General features: G+C 38.3%; 1 protein-coding gene across 3 annotated transcripts in view; it reads right to left on the reverse strand.

Moving 5' to 3' along the window:
• ASZ1 (ankyrin repeat, SAM and basic leucine zipper domain containing 1) overlaps positions 1 to 22593 on the reverse strand; it is an 84169-nt gene that overhangs the window by 21015 nt on the left and 40561 nt on the right. For all 3 annotated transcript variants that reach the window (XM_059656093.1, XM_059656096.1, XM_059656094.1), the window contains exons 5-10: positions 10252 to 10363; positions 9598 to 9732; positions 8180 to 8304; positions 7334 to 7409; positions 5655 to 5711; positions 4342 to 4451 (exon numbers count right to left, since the gene is read on the reverse strand). In XM_059656093.1, the coding sequence (XP_059512076.1) occupies positions 4342 to 4451; positions 5655 to 5711; positions 7334 to 7409; positions 8180 to 8304; positions 9598 to 9732; positions 10252 to 10363 (615 nt within the window). The remainder of the gene's footprint in view (positions 1 to 4341; positions 4452 to 5654; positions 5712 to 7333; positions 7410 to 8179; positions 8305 to 9597; positions 9733 to 10251; positions 10364 to 22593) is intronic.

The raw sequence follows: 22593 nt of genomic DNA on the forward strand, positions 1-22593 counted from the left end.
GTTCAGTCCAGGATCTTTTGCCATGTTCTCTCCAGCGAAGTTCTTCTGTCTGTAGGTTCTGTGTAGGTTCTGTCTTCTTGGCTCTCTTCTAAGTTCTGTGTTCTAAGTTCTGTCTCTTTCTGTCTTGTTACAACTGTATTTATACCAGTTGATTCAATCCTATCAATCTCTATTACAAAGGTTAGGGCGTTTCTTATCTCCATTCCGGGGAGTAAAGATTATGTAGCTTAAGCATGATTGTTCGTAGTTAAAGTGATTAATTACCCGCCTGGCACTTAGTTGAGGGGTTTTATTCCCTCCCTAACTTCAGGGGAAAATCCCTACCTGGGGATTCAACCTTTCTCGGAGAGGTGACCTTGGTTAAAACACAGCGCCAAGAAGGTGAGCAAACATATTAAGAACCGTATGCCATATATGCCAGGTCCCTTGAAACAGCAAGCATGGACCGGCTCCCGGCAGAGTTTTAATGAATAAAAGGAAAATACATACCAGCTATACTAATAGAGGAATATGCAAATTGTCCAGGATGCCGTCACAGTAATGACCGAACAGCAGGCTGCGTGGGTGACCAGGCCAGCAGGGGGGTTAGTGAGGGACGACCTTATTGACAACAGAGCTACTTATTGACAACAACAGGCTGTGTGTGGCAACCAGGCTGGCAAGGGGGCTGTTGGGGGCAACCAGACCAGCAGGGAGGGCAGTGAGGGGCAACCAGGCCATCAGGTGGGGGCAGTTGGGGGTGACCAGCCTGGCAGGGGATCAGTAAGGGGCAACCAGACAGGCAGGGGGGGGCATAAGGGGCAACCAGGCTGGTGGTGGTGGGGCAGTTAGGGGCGACCAGGTTGGCAGAGGGGGGGCAGTTGGGGGCAACCAGGCCGGCAAAGGGGGCAGTGAGAGGCAACCAGGTCATCAGGTGGGGGTGACCAGGCTGGCAGGGGGGCAGTTAGGGGTGACCAGGTCGGCAGAGGAGGGCAGTTGGGGCAGTCGGGCCAGCACAGGGGGCAGTAAGGGGCGACCAGCCTGGTGGGGGTAGGGCATTTGGGGGCAACCTAGTGGGCAGGCAGAGGTGGTTAGTGGTGATCAGGCTGGCAGGCAGGTAAGCAGTTAGGAGCCAGTGGTCCCGATTGTGAGAGGGATGTCCTAAATTGGAGAGGTTACAGGCTGGGCTGAGGGGACACTCCCCCTCCCATGCACAAATTTTGTGCACCGGACCTCTAGTTCTTGTATAATGTTCACAGCTACTGAGTATGGATAGGTAAGCTGTAAAAAATACAACTATGTGAATGGCTACCCACCCCCAACCCAGAGCAGGACAGGGTTCCCTCTATATATCTTTACATGGAAACCCTGATAATTCTGTACATATTTAAAGAATTAAAAGTAAGCAGATATGGCATAGGTATAGTATATTGTATTACTTGATGAAGTTATGTATTTTCTACTGTGCTAAATATTACCAGGCCTCTCTCTGCCATAGAATTATACTCTGTGCCCCAGTGACATAAGGCTGGCAGTGTGACTTGCTTTGGCAAATAAAATATGACTGAAAGTGACTGTTTTGAACAGAAGCTTTAAGAGTGACTGATTGGTTCTTTCAGCTCTCTTTTCCCTTTGCCATAAGAGCAGCATGTCCTGGTTGGGGCTGTTGCTCCAGCCTGTTCTCAGAATAATAACAAGGAGGAGAGCTACTTGCATTATATAAGTGATAAAGATATAAACTTTGATATCATAGATTTGATACTGCAGCATAACATAGTGTTCACCAGAGTAAAACAACAGACCATATTTTTAAAATGTAAAGTCAAGTATTAAAATAAAATTTATACTTTAAAAAAAGGTACTCCAAATAAATGTACTCTGTGCTCATTGCAGAATATCTAAAAAAGTTAAAATTCCAGTACTCTTATCATCCAAAGAAAATGACTGATAACTATTTTCTTTCAGAATATTTTCTTATAGTACACATTTTCTTCCAGTATTTTTCTTATGCATGTATATAATTAGCACTATACTTCACACTCCATTTTATATTGTGCTTTTTATACTTATTATATTTTCCCATGACATTAAGTCTGATAATATTAATGACACAATACAATAATTATATTGATGCAATGTAATTCAACAATTCCCCTGTTAAATATGTAGGTTTCTGATTTTAGAAAGCTTATAAATAACAGATGTGAACAATATATTTTTACATAAAATTTTGTATCTATACAGATTTTTCCTTTTGGTGGAGAAACAGTTTTCTTAATGGAAATATTTTTGAGATGCCTTTGATAAATTTAAGTAGATGTCAGATAGGCTTAGAGAAAAGGTCTAGCAGAAATTGTTGAAAGTGTCAAGACATGAATGAAAACAACTATTGCTGTTCAAAATATCTCAAAGTAGTAATATAATAGTTATTAATATTTGTAAAATTCATTCTAAAAATCTGCAAACATACTAAGGCTAAGTGTAGAAAAAATAAGTGTACTGTGCATGTATTACTGTAGGAGAGACTATTTTAGAAAATTTACAACACAGAAGAAAGTATCTTAAAATAAATCAGTAGCTAAATTGTTAAAATCACATTATCAGAAGATTATAATCAATCAGTTCAACTTTTCTTGCTGTTAGTTTTCTTATGACTTAATGACTAATTTCTTCTTTAAAGAATGACTTTGAATAAATGGGAAGTAAAACCTTTTCCTTAACAGCATATAAACAAAGTCTGTGATTTAATAACAAGGTCAAATTCCTAAAATATATGTCTTCCAGTTTTATTTTGTTAAAAAAATTTCAGCAGTTTTAATAAGTAAACCATTCAGTATTCTGCACATTCTTTAAGTGTATAAAATCCACAAAATAAATTTGTGTAGGCAATTCTGCCATCATGCACATAAGTTATATTAAAACATTTAATTTGCAAGTCAGCATGTAAAACTTAGAATATTCCTTCATAAAATAAGTTAAGTAAAGAAAATGAACCAAGTAATTCAAAGTTTGCTGATTTTAATTCCTCACAACTGAAATCCGTCACAATGTGCTTAAGTGTTATTTTGAAGCAATTATGAGGAATTATTTTGAAAACATATCTTGTTATAAAGAGGTATATTAAGAGAAAGGAAAATAATTTAACATTGTAATAAAGTTTTTTAAAAAAACCTGGATCATCTATATTTTTCCTGAAAAACCTCTAAATTTTAAAATAATGTGGAAATCTATTATTCATGTGTTTAATATTTATCATAGTTGCAACATTAGTTTTAGGCAGACTAACTAGTGATAATACTACTGAATTTGTAAGTATTATATTTTATAGGCTATAACTTGAGTGAACCTCAAGGAAATTAGGCTGACTGAAAAAAGCCAATCAAAAAAGGATACATCCTGTATGGTTCCATTTATATAATATTCATGAACTAACATTATTATAAAAATAGGTAACAAATTATTGGTTGCTAGGGGTTAGGGAAGAAGGGAGGGAGAGGTGTGGTTATAAAGGGGTACTATGAGGGAGCCTTGTGGTAATGGTATGTTAGGTGTATTGATTATGAAAGTAGGTACATGAAGCTATATTCTATCTTCTATAATGATAAAAGTGTTAATATACTAATTAGACCAGACATCCTTCCGGATGACCTTCCGGACGAAGCCTGGGCTGCGAGGGAAGCCAGTGCCTGCAGCTGGGGGAAGGAAGGCCTACTCTTGCACAAATTTCCTGCATCGGGCCTCTAGTTATATGGTAAGATTGCATAGAGCTATGTACATATATACAAATGAGTACATGTGTAACTGGTGCAATATGAATGAGCTATGTGGACTGTACCAATATCAGTTTTCTGGTTCTGATATTTTGATATTGTAATATCTTATTAAGCAAGATATTAACATTGTGTGAGACTGGATGAGGGTACATGGGGGCTCCTATAATTGTTTCAAATAAAAGTTAAAACTTTTAATACTCAATAATACATAAACAAACTCAAATATTCTTTTCAAAATAGATTTTAGATTACTAATGTTATTAACTATCAGTGTGTGACAAATTTATAATATTGAAAATGAACTTTATAGCTGAAAATAGAGCTGAGCTATAGGAGAAACACTTTCTTGTTGCCCTAAATGAAAATATCACTACACTATATTTTCAATTTGACATTTAAATCTTGGTAAAATAACTTCAAAGTCGACTTTATAAAGTATCTCCCATTTTATAACAAAGTGTTGCAAAATGAGCTATCTGGGGAAATGATGCCATCAAGTAAAATGACTGAAACATTGTCAAAATTAAACTGAAAAAAAAGAACAGTTGGTTCTAAACAGTATTAATGTAAACCAGTAAGTTAATTTTACCTGATTTCCAACTTTGCTATTTCAGGTAATTCTCCAAATTTTATCTCTTCTACCTCTAGTTCTTTAAGAGCAGCCAGAATTTTCTGTTGATCTCTACTGGTAATTCCATTCTAAATAGATATAATTTCAAGGTGCGATAAGATAGTCATACATGAATAATATTTAAAATTACTATAGAAGTTTTCTACTTGATTCACATCTTGAAAAAAGATACATATAGAAAAAATAACACTGAAAAAATATGATTTGCTTGTAGCTGTGACTAAGAAGCTTACATTATTAAAATACTTAGATATGTAGTAACTTCAGTAAATTTTTTACAATACATAACAGTTGTGATGGATTCTAAAAATAAATGACTAGATTTTAATATATAGTCTAAAAACCCACAGTAATACAAGTTTTCCTTCAAAATATTATTTGAAATATCTGTGATTACATGAGAACTGTCTTCTTTATGTTTGTATTCTACCCTTAGTATTAACTAAATTTTCTTTCCTGGATTTAGCTAATTAGTATGCTTATTTCGATTTTCAGTGATACTAACGAATTAAAGTTTCAGTGTGTTTATGCCAATGTGTTCCAATATGTTCAGAAAGATCATTACTTTTTAAGTGTCCTATTTATTAAAGTAACTCTCATATTCCCCACAGTGTTTTCAAATTGTTGCTTAATAATATCAGATGATGAAATAACAGGTCTTGACCATTATGAAAATCCAGCAAAAGGCAATATTTGGATGACACGTTCATACTCATACAAAAAACACCTCTTATTTCTAAGTAACCTGTTTTAAAATTTTAATTTATATTTAGAAATAAAGGAGGAGTTTTAATTGAAATGTCATGACTAATCAAAAGAAAAATCAACTCTTAAGATTTTGAATGTTCTTAAAATAACAACACCATAACAGAAGATTTTGGTTATCTATAATCATATATAATAAAAAACCTAGCAAAATATCACTCATGGTCTATAGCAGTGATGGTGAACCTATGACATGCGTGTCAGAGGTGACACGCGAACTCATTTTTTTGGTTGATTTTTCTTTGTTAAATGGCGTTTAAATATATAAAATAAATATCAAAAATATAAATCTCTTTTATACTATGGTTGCAAATATCAAAAAATTTCTATATGTGACACGGCACCAGAGTTAAGTTAGGGTTTTTCAAAATGCTGACATGCCAAGCTCAAAAGGTTCACCATCACTGCTCTATAACCTAGGATCTTTAAAATAGAAAATAAAAGGTTCCATCTAAAATTTTAGAAATATGAAAGATTATGTCTGCAGTTTTTGAAATTGATACTACCTTTGTAAACTCATCTTTCCTCATGGTCAAAAGATGTCTTAAAGTTATATCCCTTTCCTGTAGAAAGGAAAAACAATGCCACCTTTTAATATAAATAAAACAGTAGATGAGGAAGTAGCCACATGTATATAAGTTAGTTACAAGCTACCTTCCTAAACAACTTTCAGCTTTCTAGAGGGGATAGGATTATGCAGGTAAAGAATTACACCACTAGGTAAATAGTAATAAATGTCAAAATATGTATAATTACCTTAAAAAGTATAAATATAGCTAGTTTTCCAGATTCAAAGACAATGATTACAATTTATATTTACTCTATATGATTGGATAGAAATTATGCTTTATGAATTTTTAAAATTTCTATTTATATTACATTAAACCACCAATAACATTTAGTTTTACTCAATATATCTCAAATAAGAAGTTTCAAGATTGTACAAGGAAGTCTAATTTTGAACTACCCAAACAGAATGTGCGTATTTCGAACGACAGTCTATCATAAATAGTGCTTTAATCCTTCAGTATCAGTATATATATATATATATACATATATATATATATATATATATATATATATATATATATATATATATATATATATATATATGCCTAAGTGACCTGTTGACTGGCCAACTGCCCGGTAGCTATAACGTGCATTGACTACCAGGGGGCAGATGCTCAATGCAGGAGCAAAAACCACAGACATGGATACATGGAACAGACAGATGAATCTCAGAGGGGGAGGGTGGAAAGAGATTAACCAAAGATCTTATATGCATCCTAGAGGCCTGGTGGGGTCCCTTGGCCTGGCCAGCACCCTCTTGCAATCTGGGATCACTCGGGGGATGTTGGAAAGCCAGTTTCAGCCTGATCCCCTCAGGCCAGGCTGAGGGACCCCACCAATGCACGAATCTGTGCACTGGGCCTCTAGTTTGAAAATAAAAGAGGAATTAAATACACATGCAGAGAAGCATAGAAAAACATCAAGATAGGGTGCACTGGTGGGGTCCCTCAGCCTGGCCTGCGAGGATTGGGCAGAAACTGGCTCTCTGACATCCCCGAGGGGTCCCAGATTGCGAGAGGGTGCAGGCCAGGTTGAGGGACCCCACCAGTGCACGAATCCGTGCACCAGGCCTCTAATTATCTTATAATTGTCATCTATTCAAACCCCATAATTCATACCTAAATTACCTGTAACAGTGGATGGCATATGAATTTAATCTTTATGATAACCCTACATTAGGTATTATTATCATCAGCATGAAAAAAGGAGATATTTAAGTAACATATTTCAGTTAATAATAAAGCAAGAATCTGATCCGAGGTTTATTTGGTTTAAAATCATGCTTCTTCTAATATTCTATACAGGAAGATAAGCAATTGCAAAAACAAAGGGCTTAGATGTACAAGCAGGATTTCGTGAAGCTTTAGGCAGTAAGTAAAAGCTGTTTATCCCAGCCATAAAATTTACATAAATTTCTAGAATAATAAATGTTTAAAATGCTTATAAGTACAAATTTTTGAAACTCTTTTAAGTACAGATTTTCAAAATGCTTTAAGTACAAATTACAGAGAATAGTGCATTTGGGACTCCTCATATGCATGTTTATGGGTATTTAATGTCATGTTAACCAACAAATATACATAAGTAATTTACTGTAGCTTATACAATGTCTTACCTTTAATAAATCTGTCATATGTTCAAGTCCAAGACCATGTAAAAATACTTCCAGGTCTCCAAATGCTGTATATGAACTATATATATTTATAGCAATGTCAATTTCAGAAAAAGACTATAAATGCCCAAACAATAAATAAGTATTTATAATGCAGAGAAAGAATGAGAATGAGTAAAAATGAATATATGTAAAATATATTTGCATATTTACACAACAGCTCTATGTTATATCAGGAATAAGAAAGGTTTCTTGAGTAAAGATATAAGTAAACATGTGATAGTAAATGGTGATAGTAAAATATAGATAATCTTTCCTAAGAATGAAAATAACTGCTGATATGTGTGTGTGTGTATATATATATATATATATATATTCCTTGTGAGATTTTGTATAAGAAAAACTAATTGCAGAAAATAAGAATTTAATAATAATTTTAAATGTGGGTAAATAGATAACAATTTTGTGGCCTATACTGAACAATGGTGTTCAGAAAAAAATGTGTATTTTTAATTTTAGCTTATAAAAATCAGAAATCTGCTAAAAACTTAGTGTTCAAAAAAACTGAGCACTAACAAAAACATAATCTTAGAACCTTTTAGAAATAAATTTTATCGTGGATATTTTGTATAAAGTCAAAAATTATCCTCATTACTGTCAATACACACATATAAAATTTTTCTAAAATTCTGGAGAATAAAGCACTTAGAAAACAAACATTTCTAAGTGATATTAAAAAATTCTTATAAGTTTAACATATCATATATCACATTTACTAGAAGTAATAAAATCATGCACAATTTTTACTGAATTATAGGTATTCTGTTGAACAATAAAAAGGTTTTTTACCTAAATATGCTATCTTTTTCTTTATCAGAATCCGTTGTCAATAGTTTACAAATAGTCTCTTCTTTAGTTAGCTGTTGAAGCTTTCCTTTCAATGGATTTAAAGTCAAAGAAAGAAAGCTGAAGATCTGAAAAAAGTTGAACCATTCAAATACAGCTAACAATATTATATACTATTACTTAAAAGAAACTAAATGTGATTATTTTATATCTAGAACAGTGGTTCTCAATACAGTTCCTCATGTTGTGGTGACCCCCAACTATAAAATTATTTTTGTTGCTACTTCATAACTGTAATTTTGCTACTGTTATGAATCGCAATGTAAATATCTGATATGCAGGATGTATTTTCATTGTTACAAATTGAACATAATTAAAGCATAGTGATTAATCAGAAAAACAATATGTAATTATATATGTGTTTTCCGATGGTCTTAGGCGACCCCTGTGAAAGGTTCGTTTGACCCCCAAAGGGGTCGCGACCCACAGGTTGAGAACCGCTGATCTAAAAAGAATTTTTTTCCAAGGTGAGAGGGACTGAACTTTCACAATTTACTATCCTGAGAATAACTTTTTATAAATTAAGCAAATATTTCCTTGATTAAAATAATTGGTTAACCAGAGCCCTGGCCAGTTTGGCTCTTCGGCCTGTGGACGAAAGGGTCCCAGGTTCGATTCCGGTCAAGGGCACCTGCCTGGGTTGCGGGCTCAGCCCAATGTGCAGGAGGCAGCCAGTCAATGGTTCCCTCTCATCATTGATGTTTCCACCTCTCTCTTCCTCTCCCTTCTTTGAGATCAATAAAAATATATTTAAATAAAATAAAATAAAATAGAATAGAATAATAACCAGAAAAGAAAATAAGTACATCTAATTAAAAATAGAAAAAACAAAAGAATATACTAATTAATATTTTCCATACAATATAAAACAAAACGAAAAATTCCATTTTGGTAAATAACTCAGATTGAGTACTAAGGTAGTACTTTAAATACATGGTTAAGTAGGTAGAAAGTAGTAAGCATGGCTAAATGTATACAAATCCCAACTCCATACCTCAAAAAGATATGGGGAAATTCCTTAGTTTTAAAATATAACTTTTTAGTAATTCAAGGTTATGCTACATAATTAGCCAAAATACAAAATTAAATCTCACTTTAAGAAACAATTTAAAACTCAAAATAATCGTTCATATTCGTATTGTTCTTTGATGTTCTTTAATGTTCTATTTCAGTGTCACATACCCTAGATTTAATAATGCAATAAACTAATTAAAAGTCCTCAAATCTTCAAAGCTTAGAAGAAAAAAACTACAAATTTCTTCTTCAAGTTTCACAGAGCTTTAGTTATCAGCATTTACTCTAGAATACAAGTGACAACATAACATGCCATAGAAAATTTAGTTTAATATATAAAAGAATACCTCTAGATGTTTATTTCTTTTTGCAATCTCGCTTGGTGTATTTCCATGTTTGGTTTGTAGCATTTTATTAGCTCCAAGTTCAAGCAACTTCAAAACTACATTTTTATGACCCTGACGTGCTGCCCATGTTAAAGCCTGGACAAGTGGGAGGAGGGGAGGAAAACACTGTTTAAAAAGAGGAACTGTATATGAGAGGGAGAGAACAATTAATAAAATAAAAAAGTAAACATGGTTAATTAATGAAATGATGCAATCTCTTCCTTTCATAATTTAATGTAAACATATTTCCAAAGTTGTAATTGCAAAGCAAACTTCTAGTACTCAGTATAAAAGAAATGTTTTACACATTCAAGTGATGTTATATAATAAAATGGTCTATATGCCAACTACTGAATTGTGTTCTATAAAAAAAGAATTCTAAGTGTATTCTGGAGCCCAGGTTTTGTTGTGTGTTACAGCTTCTTTGTCAGTGGTGAGGACCAAGAGAGACAGATTAATTCCTTTTTTATATTTCAGCTGTTGCTTTTCTTCATCAAACCACAATTATATCCTAGCCCTTCTGTAACTTTTATTTCAAACATATTTGTGGCCTAATACTAATAATTATATCAATGTCTTAGAAATAAAAAGGAACATTGTGTAATGGATTCTCACAGTATAACCATTTTCATCCTGGGTATTAACTTCTGCTCCATGAGCAACAAGGAGAGCAACCACCTGAGGGTGACCATCTCGTGCAGCATACATAATTGGAGTCATAAGTCTTCTAAAGAGGAGGGAGAAAAGAAACATTTGTGTTAATGCTTCCATTAATAGTTACTCAAGTTCATGAATACACAATACCATCAGTATTGCTTTGAAAGCAAAAAGAGAAATGAAAGCTTTTAATAAATCAGATTATTTAAAATCCAATCTCATGGCAAATAAAAAAAACGAACACTTAAAAGTATAGCATGCGCACACAGCACCCTCTAGTGATGAAACACGTTTAAGAAAAAAATCACAAAATAAACCACACTTTCTAATTTGAAGTTTCATTAATTTACATATTCATATAGAAACATATCAGAGTAGCCACACTGTAATTATGCTGAGAATATAGTAATGAGTAACACAAAAAAGGTCCCTGTCCTCAGAGAAATGTTCAAACTGAATGCTTATTGTATTTTATATAGCAGTTTGCTGAAATAAAAATGTAAATTTAAGACTTCCTCTATTTCGTAAAGTATTCTATTACAATTCTAATTCAGTTTACCACTGAAAGAATTCTACTTCCGTTTACGACTGAAATAATTTTACCCTGACTTGGAGGCTTACTCTAATCAAGAAAGAGATCAATATAATAGTTCAGTCAAATTCTCTGAGACTATTTTCGGGGAGAGCATAGTGGTTTCCCTCTAGTGTATCATTTTCCAAAATTACAGATTGAATCCCTCTACCTCTAGAAATTAGTCATCCTCTGGACCTATAACAAAGGACACCAAATAGGTCCTATCAGTTCTATTTGGGCTGAACTTATATTGTGGTCTGTTTTAAAGGAGGTCTGGGATTCTAGGCCTAATCTTCCGGAGTCACCTCAAATATCTAATTTATATACAAAGAACTTCACAAAGGAACAACGAATTTCAGAATTCGCTATTTTGATCTCATTAAAGAAATTCATGGTTACTCACATTATATACACTACCTTGAAACAGAATATTTCGTTATTAGGTTTATTAACATAAGGTACAACCTAACTCTAATCACTGCACTCCAATGTCTTTAGCACAAAAAGATTTACACATTTATCTGTTTCTTCTATTTCCCAGTATATTACAACTTTAATGTTTTACTGGAAACTCTATGTAGTTGCCAAACATTGCCTCTTTTACCTTGAATATCTCCTATACAGTGCTTTCATTAGACAATTTTTACATGATGAAGAGTTAATTTCCTGGATAACTTAAGCAAACAGAAAATATATACAATAGAAAAAATTTATTTGAGTCAACTAATCATTCAAAATGTTCACTAAGGGAGAAACTAAGATGGCGGCATAGGGAAACACCGAAATTGCTGCCTCCTACAACAACTTCAAAACGCAATAAAAAGACAAAACGGACATCATCCAAAACTTGCAGGAAGGCTGGCGGAGTGGAAATTCTACAACTAGAAGGAACGAGAAAGGCACATTGAGGGTCAGGAGCTGCGGAAGTTAAGTGCAAAGGTACGGAGGCTCGAGAGTGCGCGGTAGGGGGCTGGTACCTGAGGACGCTGCAGTCTTTTTGAATTGGGAGGGAGTCACAGGCTCCCGACTGCTCTGAACTCCGGTTCCGGGAAGTCTCTGGGGACCCAGGACTCATACAGGGAGAAACTGGACTGTCTGGCAGCGGGCAGAACTCGGAACTCGAGGGCGGCTTTCCCTCAGAGGTGCTTGCAGCAATTGGATTGTCGGGACACTGAGACATGCACAGCCCCTTAAGGCAGGGCTGAGAATCTGCCATAGTTCCTTGCTCCGCCCTTTGATTCCCTGAGACCCCGCCCCACCCAGGCTGCGGCAGAGGCTTTTGCATATGAATGCCCTGGCCCTTTACAACCTGAAAATTACCTAACAAACTGCAGCGGGGCCACAGACCCAGAACTTCTAAGAGAAGGCCCAAGGCCCCACATCAGCTTGCATTGCTTCACAGCTGGGCCTCATCAGGGCACCTCCAAACTCCAAAAAAGGACAGGGAATCTGCAGTTCTCTCCATAGCTCCTGCTGGGTAACCTCCAAAAGCCAGTGTACCCAGTGGTCAGAGGGGGACCATTCAGATTACAACTCCTGAGATCCATAAGGGACACACCCAGGGGGCAGACTCAGTGAGCACCAAAGCCCCATTGAAGCAAGTCTTGCCTCAGAAGGGTATCTTCAGCACAGAAGTTCTCCCACTGCAGACACAGCCGATTCTCACTGCCAACTGGCCTGGAGGTCAATTCCTCCCAGTGATCCTACAACAATCAAGGCATAACTACAACAAGACTGTGCACAAAGCCCACAAGGGGGTGCACCAAGAGTGTCCACCTCAGGTAACGGGGGAGGCTGAGCCACTGGGCCCTACAGGACACCTAGCACACAAAACCACTCTACCAACACAGGGAAGCATAAAAAATGCGGAGACAAAGAAAAGGTCACAAATGACAGAAATGGAGGAAAGCAAATGACTGGATATAGAGTTCAAAACCACGTTTATAAGGTTTTCCAAGAATTTTATGGAAACCGCCGATAAATTTAGTGAGATGCTCAAGAAATCTAGTGAGACCCTCGAGGATATGAAAAAGGACCAACTAGAAATTAAGCATACACTGACTGAAATAAAGAATAATATACAGCGATCCAACAGCAGACAAGAGGATCCCAAGAATCAAGTCAAAGATTTGAAATACAAAGAAACAAAAAATACCCAACCGAAAAAGAAAAAAGATTCCAAAAATATGAAGATAGTGTGAGGAGCCTCTGGGACAACTTCAAGCGTACCAATATCAGAATTATAGGGATACCAGAAGAAGAGAGAGGGCAAGATATTGAAAACCTATTTGAAGAAATCATGACAGAAAACTTCTCCTACCTGGTGAAAGAAATAGACTTACAAGTCCAGGAAGCACAGAGAACCCCAAACAAAAGGAACCCAAAGAGGACCACACCAAGACACATCATAATTAAAATGCCAAGAGCAAAAGACAAAGAGAAAATCTTAAAAGCAGCAAGAGAAAGAAAGTCAGTTACCTACATGGAGTACCCATACGACTGTCAGCTGATTTCTCAACAGAAACCATGCAGGCCAGAAGAGAGTGGCAAGAAATATTCAAAGTGATGAATAGCAAGAACCTACAACCAAGATTACTTTATCCAGCAAAGATATCATTCAGAATAGAAGGTCAGATAAAGAGCTTCACAGATAAGAAAAAGCTAAAGGAGTTCATTACCACCAAACCAGCATTATATGAAATGCTGAAAGGTATTCTTTAAGCAGAGGAAGAAGAAAAAGGAACTCTTACCATTTGCCACAGCATGGATGGAACTGGAGAGCAGATAAATACCACATGACCTCACTCATTTGTGGAATATAATGAACAACATAAACTGATGAACAAGGACTGATCCAGAGACAGAGAGGCATTGATTGGACTGTCGGGCCTTGGAGGGAAGGTAGGGGAGGGTGGGGGTAAGGGGGAAAGATCAACCAAAGGACTTATATGCAAGCATATAGGCCTAACCAATGGACACAAACAAGGGGGGGGTGAGGGCATGAGCGGGGGGGGGGGGGTAGGGGGTAATGTGGGGATAAGGACACATATGTAATAACTTAATCAATAAAAAATATATTAAAAAAAGGGAAAAAAATGTTCACTAAGTATAAATCAGATCTCTTGAGGCCTTTCCTCCATCCCACTTTCCCCACAATAGCTCAAATCTGCTCTTTCCAATCTTTCCTATTTAACAAAGCTACCATTAACCACAGGCCTAAGACTAAGCATTATTTGTGACTATTCTCCATCACTCCATATATAAGACATCAGCAGGTCCTATTGGATTTACCTCATAATATATTATGAAGCTAACCACTTCTCACATCTTGTTAGCCATTATAAGCAGTCCAAGCTATCATTATCTTTCTCTGATCTATATTATTGTGTAAGTCTCAGAATTGTTCTCCATGATTCCTCCTTTGGCCACTTCCAGTTTATTCTTTATGAAAATGCCAAATTTTCCCCCTTTCAGGGACTGTGAAAGTGCTGTTCCCTCTACCTTTCTCTAAATCTTCATATTGTACATTTCTTTCTCTTTAGATTCTTAAGAAAAGATCAATAAAATTGATAAAATATAGCCAAACTGATCATGATAAAAAAAAGGTGACACAAATCACCAATGTCAGGAATAAGAGAAGTGATATCAGTACAGAGTCTCCAGAGTTTGAAGTATAAGGGAATATTTATGCCAATAAATTTAAAATTTAATTCATTGATTAATTTATTTTTAATGGAACTGTTCATATATTTGTATTCTATCAACACTAATAAAAGAGAAAAATGGTAATTGGCGTACGAGCTACCCTTTTCATTGGCTAATCAGGGCTATATGCAAATTAACTGCCAACTAAGATTGGCAGTTAACTGCCAACAAGATGGCGGTTAATTTGCATATGTAGGCACAATGCAGGGAGGTGAAAGGGAAAGCAGGAAGAAGCCCCCTGCCACTGACAGTGATCGGAAACCCAGGGGGGAGCTAAGAGCTGGGGGGCAGGGCAAAGGCGGCCCTGGGGCCGCCTTTGCCCTGCCCCCCAGCCATGATCCGAGAATCAGGTGCCTTTTCCACCCTGGCCAGTGATAGCAGGAAGTAGGGGTGGAGCCAGCGATGGGAGCTGGGCACGGTCGAAGCTGGCAGTCCCAGGAGCTAGAGGTCCCTTGCCTGGGCCTAAAGCAAAGCCCACGATCGTGGGGCCGCTGCAGCTGCGGGTCCCTGCTGCCCGGGCCGGCCGCCTCAGCCAGAGGCGTCAGGCCTAGGCAAGGGGCCAATCCTGCGATTGGAGGGTGATGGGGGTCAACGCCTGAGGGCTCCCAGTATGTGAGAGGGGGCAGGCTGGGCTGAGGGACACTCCCCCCCGCCACCCAGTGCATGAATTTTGTGCACCGGGCCCCTAGTTGTTACATAATAAATGATCACAAACTTGGTGATTTAAAACACCCATTTCCTAATCAGAATTCTGTAGGTCAAATTTTCAAGTATGGCACATGACTGGGTTTGTGCTCAGGGCATCTCAAAACAGTTATCATATTGGCCAACCCCTAGGAAAGAATTTCCTTTACATGCTCATTTAGGATGTTAGCAAAATTTAGTTCCTTGTGGTTATGGGACCGAGGTCACCATATACTTTTATTTTTTTAAATCTTCATTGTTGAAAATATTACATATGTCCCCTTTTTGTATATTTGATCATGAAACACAGGATAAATTTCATAAACTCATTCCACAATATAGCAAAATTGGTAACCTAACTAAAGTAAGCTGGCTAAAGTATAATCTCGAAGAGATGATACTCTGGCAGAGTATCCAAATAAGGTGACATAAAAGTGTAAGTGTCCCATTTGACCTTATTACTGAAAATTATAACCAAAATTTTCTGAATTTGAACTGAAATTTGTTCTGAAATTGTACTGAAAACTGAGGTTCTTCCAAATTCCTCTTAATCTCAGAAAGCAGCAGGGATATAGTTTTCTGTTTGTAAATTCTCATGGGTATAAATGGCTTCTTATAGATGCCTATTTCCTCTTAGATAAGAAAACTACTAGACGTATAGTTTGCTTACTAAAAAGCTTCAGAACACTACTAAAATGTTACAACGCTTGTATTAGTTTCTAACTTCTAAGAAAAGTTGAATTTACTGAATGGAATAGCAAACTATCAGTAATAGGATCTAGATTACATAAAAGATATATTACTCAGCTTCTAAACTGCTTTTTTCCTTTTTTACTGAATTCATTGGGGTGACACTGGTTAACAAAATTATATAGGTTTCAGGTGCACAATTCTACGACACATCATCTATACACTGTATTATTATTCACCACCCCAAGTCAAGTCTCTGTCCATTGCCACTTATCACCCCAATATCCTCCTCAACCCCCCACCCCTGCCCTCCTACCCTACATTCACCACACTGTGATCTATGTCTATGTGATGGTTTCCTTTGCTTTGCAAAGTTTTCAGTTTGATATAGTCCCATTTGTTTATTTTTCTTTTGTTTCCTTGCCAAGGGAGATATATCAGAAAATATATTACTATTAGTAATGTCCAAGATTTTACAGTCTATGTTTTCTTTTAAGATTTTCATAGTTTTGAGTCTAATGTTTAAGTCTTTAAATCCATTTTTTAGTTTATTCTTATGTATGGTGTAAGAAGGTGGTCTAATTCAATTATTTTACATATCTGCTCAATTTTCCCAGCACCATTTATTGAATAGACTATTTTTACCCCGTTGTATGTTTTTGCCTTCGTTGTCAAATATTATTTGACTATAAAAGCTTGGGTTTATTTCTAGGCTCTCTCTTCTATTCCATTGATCTATATGTCTGTTTTTATGCCAGTGCCATGCTATTCTGATTAATATGGCTTTGTAGTATACTTTGATATCATATAGCATGACTCTTCCAAATTTAATATTCTTTTCTCAATATTGTTGTTACTATTCAAGGTCTCTTGTGGTTCCATATAAATTTTGGGGATATTTGTTTTAGTTCTGTGAAATATGCCATTGGTGTATTTTTTTAAATCCTCACCCGAACCAGCAACTTTTTGGTGCATGACTTGATGCCCAACTACTGAGCCACACTGGCCAGGGTATAGCCTCATTTTCTAAAAATTATTTTTAGTTTGTGCTGCTCTGATTGTTTTGTTTGTTTTTTTCTAACTTGTTTTCCAAATTGGATCCTCTGCTTTATGCAACCTATTGTTGCCTCCATTTCTTTTAGCTCTTTTTCTGGAGATTTATCCTGTTCTTTCATTTGAGGACTTTTTCTTTGTCCATTTTGGCTGCCTCTTTGTGTTTGTTTCTATGTATCAGATCGTCTATGACTACTTGTCTTCATTGGGTGGCCTTATGTAGTAGGTGTTCTGTGGGATCCAGCAGTGCAGTTTCCTTGATCACCTGAGCTGGATGCTCCAGGAATGGCCCTTGTGTGGGTTATGTGGGCCCTCCTCTTGTAATTGAGTTTTGATTGCTATTGGCCCATTTGTGTGTGGGATGGGGTCTCAGGCTGGCTGACCGTTGAGGCTCAACCGTGACCATGTATGCAAGCTGCTGTGCAGGTGTTACCCACAAGAAGTGAAATTCACCTCAGCAGGGTATGGCCCTTGCTGAGATTTCCTTTTGGATACACTTCTTGTGAAGCATATTAGATCCTTCTTTGACGTTGTTTGAAGCTGGCCATTGGGTGTGTTGGCTCTGAGTCTCTTGGGAGGGTGCGTACCAATGTTAAGATGTTATCTGTGACTGGCCCTTGGCAACCTGTTTTGGAGCAACAAGTGATCCACAATCTGTGGCTGCCTTTGCTGGGCTTGGGTACACATGGGAAGGACCAAGCTGTGCACCAAGGCCAGCTTTTACTAGCACCAAGCCCAGAGGCCTTTCATCAAAAGTCCCAAGGCAGCCAGAGTTCCACCTCTGCCTGTCAGCTTCCTGTTAAGCTCAGTCTCCTGGTTGTACTCCTCAGCAGGGTGTAAGCTTAATAGGGTGGGGTGAGAGGGAGTCCAGATGGTAAGACTATTGCTTTCTCCCGGGCTCATGCAATACAAGGGGAGAGTTCCGCTCAAGAAATATGGTTCCTGCAGTATGGGAGAATGACTCAGTACAGAGATACTGGCAGCTGTCTCCTTCAGCTCCCTCCCCAGAGGAATAATGCCCGATCTCACCTCACATGACTCTAGTCAACTCTGCCCTCCCTCTACTGGAGCTCTGGGTGACTGGCTGTGAATGAAATTTTGTGTGTTAGCCCTGTGTCTCTAGTGGACTACCATCTCTCTCTGGTGGACAGAAACTCTGCTGCTGTCCACAGCCAGATGTTATGTGGGTGCCTTTTCTAGGCTCTGATGCTCTGGGCTGAGGAACCTGGCTCAGGGTTTAGACCCCACACTTCTCAGAGTGAATCTCAGCTGACCCAGGAGGTGTAAGGCCAGCCCTTTTCATGTCTCCACCCTTCCTATCAGTCTTGATGTTGCTTCTCTAAATCCTTGGTTATAAGACTTCTCTTCAGCTAGTCTTAAGTTACTCAGGATTTTTTTTCTATAATTTAGTTGGTCCTAGGAAGAGGTGAGTGGAGCATCCACCTACTCTACCACTATGTTGCATGACAGTTTTGAAAGAGGAGAGAATAATTCTCCCAGTGCTTTTGCATCTATAGAGACTTGTAACCTCTGTAATAGTCTGCTTGCTATAGATTAATGAAATCTAAGTAAACTCTTCATTTTTAAAAATGCTTCTTTATTTATGACAATGTTATAAACTCTCCAGGTAAGTTATAAAACTTTATAACTAATCTACTCAAGTGACATGGTAATTGTGCTACTGATAATTTTACTTCCAATATTAGTTTTCATCTTATTTATTTCCTGATATTTAATGTAAAAAATTCTCTTCTTCCATGCACTTTTTTTTTTTTTTTGCCTGCTACTTCTAATACATGATTGCTTTGACAAAGGTTATGCGGACTCCTTTTATTTTTCTAGAGCTTAAAACTATGTATTTCAGAGGCTTCTGTCCTACCATTACCTTTGTTCACTACATAAACAACACGCCTGAAGGCTCTCACCTACTCTCATGACTTTATTCTCAACATACAGTTGACTGCTGAATCCATTATCTCTAGCCCAGGCCTTGCTCCTGAGCTACAGATCTTACCTGTCACTACCACCTGGGTACCCCAAGAAAACTCAAAATCAAATCTGAAGTCACCATCTTTGTTCCCTGACTACCCCAGAGGTACTTATTTTTTGGGGGGTTTGGTACCTACCTGGTATAAATATTTGCTAAATGAATAACATAATTTTGATTGATTGATTTTCAGCCATTATGTCTATTTTTAATTATGACTTCACTGAATTTGGTTTTAGCTAATATATTACTACTAAAGGCCCGGTGCACAAAAATTTGTGCACTCGGGGGGGGGGGGGGAGGCGGGTCCCTCAGCCTGGCCTGTGACCTCTCACAGTCTGGGACCCCTTGGGAGATAATGCCCTGCTGGCTTAGGCCTGCTCCTGGGTGGCAGAGGGCAGGCCCAATCCCTAGGTGCAGCCCTTGGTCTGGCTCAGAGCAGGGCCAATTGGGGAGTTGGGGCGCCGCCCCCTGTCATGCACAGAGCAGGGCGGATTGGGAGGTTGTGATGCCACCCTCAGTCACGCTCAGGGTAGGGCCGATTGAGGGGTTGGGGCGCTGCCCCGTCGCACTCAAGGCAGGGTCGATGGGGAGGTTGCGGCGCCACCCTTTCACCCACAAAGCAGGGTCGATCAGGGGGTTGGAGAGCTCCCCCCTGTCACGCACAGAGCAGGGCCCATCAGGGGGTTGAGGAGCTCCCCCCGCTGTCACTCACAGAGTAGGGCCGATAGGGAGTTGGGGCTCCACCCCCTGTCACACACAGAGCAGGGCGGATCAGGGGGTTGGGGCGCCGCCACTCTCACACTCAGGGCAGGGCCGATGGGGAGGCTATGGCTCTACCCCGTCACACACAGAGCAGGGCCCGTGGGGTGGGGGGGTTGGGGTGCCGCACCCTGTCACACACAGAGCCGCAGGGGGTTGGGGAGCTCCCTCCTATCAGGCACAGAGCAGGGCTGATCAGGGGGTTGGGGCGCCTTCCCCTGTCACGAACAGAGCAGGGCGGATAGGAAGGTTGTGGCCCCACCCCCTGTCACACACAGAGCCGCAGGGCTATCAGGGGGTTTGGACGCTGCCCCCTGTCATGCTGATCCTGGTGCTGGGAGGCATATTACCCTTTTACTATATAGAATAGAGGCCTGGTGCACAGGTGGGGGCCGGCTGGTTTGCCCTGAAGGGTGTCCTGGATGAGGGTGGTGGTCCCCACTGGGGTGCCTGGCCAGCCTGGATGAGGGGATCATGGCTGTTTGCAGCTGGTCACACACCCTTCAGGGTGGGGGTCCCCACTGGGGTGCCTAGCCAGTCTGGGTGAGGGGCTGAGGGCTGTTTTCAGGCTGGCGGGTGACGGAAGCTCCCAACTGCTCCTTTCTTTCTTTTTTTTTTTTTTTTTTTTTTAATTTGGGCCAGCTTTAGCTCTGAGGCTCCAGCTCTTAGGCCTCTGCTGCTGAAAGAAGGTATCTGGTTTGTTTCGGTTCTATAATCGAAACTCTGTATCAACTCCAGTTCTGAGATCCCAGCTCGCTGAAAGCAGGTTTCTAGGGTTTTGTTTAGCTTCTATATTTGTAACTATGTTTCAAACTGCAGGCTCAGAGGCCGGCAGCGGCAGGCGGGGAACGTTGGAGTCCTCCGTCACTGAAGCAAGCAAGCCTCATGTTCAGTTTAAGCTACCTGGCTGCCGGCTGCCATCTTGGCTGGCAGTTAATTTGCATATCGCCCTGATTAGCCAATGGGAAGGGTAGCGGTTGTATGCCAATTACCATGTTTCTCTTTTATTAGATAGGATGTTTTAATCAGTGAGCTTTACCAATTATATTACTTTCCTTTTTTATTAACATGGTTAAACTTATTTCTGACATTATTCTTGTGCTTTTTATTTACCATGCTCCCATGGTAATTACATGCTTCCATGTCTCATTTTTAGCCTTGTCAGAGTGATCAAGTTCTATTTGTTCTATCAAATTCCTACCCTTACTTCTGATCTCTTGATCTGAAAGTTTATAACATCCTTATTTTCTGTTAGTATTTACTCTTGAATCCTCACCTCTTCCCAATATCTCCTGACCTATTTTTATAAAATTCATTTCCCTAATATTGAACCATTTCTTTCTTAATCCTCACCCAAGGATATGTTTATTGATTTAGTTGCCTCCCTATGTGTCCAAACCAGGGATGGAACCTGCAACCTTTCGGGTATACAAGAACATGCTCCAACCAACTGAACCACCAGGCGGGGGGTGAACCATTTTTTAAAGTTAACATGCATCCCATTGAATCACTAGATAGTATTCATTTAATTTGCTGATAACATTCATTTTGCTGATTTATTCATAATGCTCTGATCATTCATTATGCTCTGCAACTACCTAAGTTATATTAGTGTAATCTATTCCTTGGAAGTTTAAAGAAGTAAACTGTTAAACTCTCTGAGTCCAGAACTTTTGGGGAAGTTAGTTCCTGACAATTTTTCTCAAAAGATAGATGGAAATTTAACATAAAAACTAAAAAGCAACAACAATATCAGCATGAACACAAACAAACTAGAAATAACAGGTCAACACATAAAACATAAGCTAAAAGGTCCATGTATACAAAAAGTCTTATAAATCACTAAGAAATATGTGGAACCACCAAATAGAAAAATGGCAAAGGTCACAAGCACTTAATATACAAAGAAATATAAACCACTCACAAAAACATGGAAAACATCAATTAAGTATTACTGAAAAGATGCAAATTAAATGAAGTATCATTATTAATAAATCATATTGGAAAATTTTAAATATCAAAAATATCCAGTGATATCACTGTGTGGGTCCTTTCAAATACTGTTGGAAGTAGTATAAAGTGATTCAACTTTTTCAAAGACAATTTGGCAACACATACCACAATTCTAAATAAACGTATCTGTGAGTCAACAACCCTACTTTAGGAATGTGTTCTATAGAAAACCTACACAAGTTGCCAGAGATGCTCAATATAACATTGTTTTGTAATACTAAAAATCTGGAAACTACCCAAATGTTCTTCAGTAAAATATGAAGTTAAGCAATTATTTCATATCAATACAATGGAATATTATGCAGCCAATATAAAAAGAGAACTATATCTATACATACAGACAAGTATAGTGCCCATGAAACACTGACCAGTTGAAAAAGTCAATTGCAATACAGTATACAGGGTGGGGCAAAAGTAGGTTTGCAGTTGTTCATATGGAAAATAATAATCTATATTAATGAAAACATAATATGCTAATTAGACCAGACGTCCTTCCGGACCTCCCTCCAGACGACCTTCCAGATGAAGCCGGGCTACAAGGGAAGCCAGGGTCCCGGGTGTCTGCTGGTGGCCAGAGGGAAGCCCGGGTCCAGGTGCCAGAGGGGACCCGGTGCAAGCAGCTGGGGGTAGGAAGGCCTACTCTTGCACGAATTTTGTGCATCGGGCCTCTAGTAAATAACAATACAAGAATAAACTCTGTTTCTCAAACTCACAACTGTAAACCTACTTTTGCCCCATCCTATGTACTGTATAATACCATTTAAAAACAAAACAAAAATGCTAACGCATGGAAGAAGTTCTGAAAAAACAAATAACAACCATCTATAAAAAC

This window comes from Myotis daubentonii, chromosome 10, assembly GCF_963259705.1.
Source record: "Myotis daubentonii chromosome 10, mMyoDau2.1, whole genome shotgun sequence".
NCBI lineage: Eukaryota > Metazoa > Chordata > Mammalia > Chiroptera > Vespertilionidae > Myotis > Myotis daubentonii.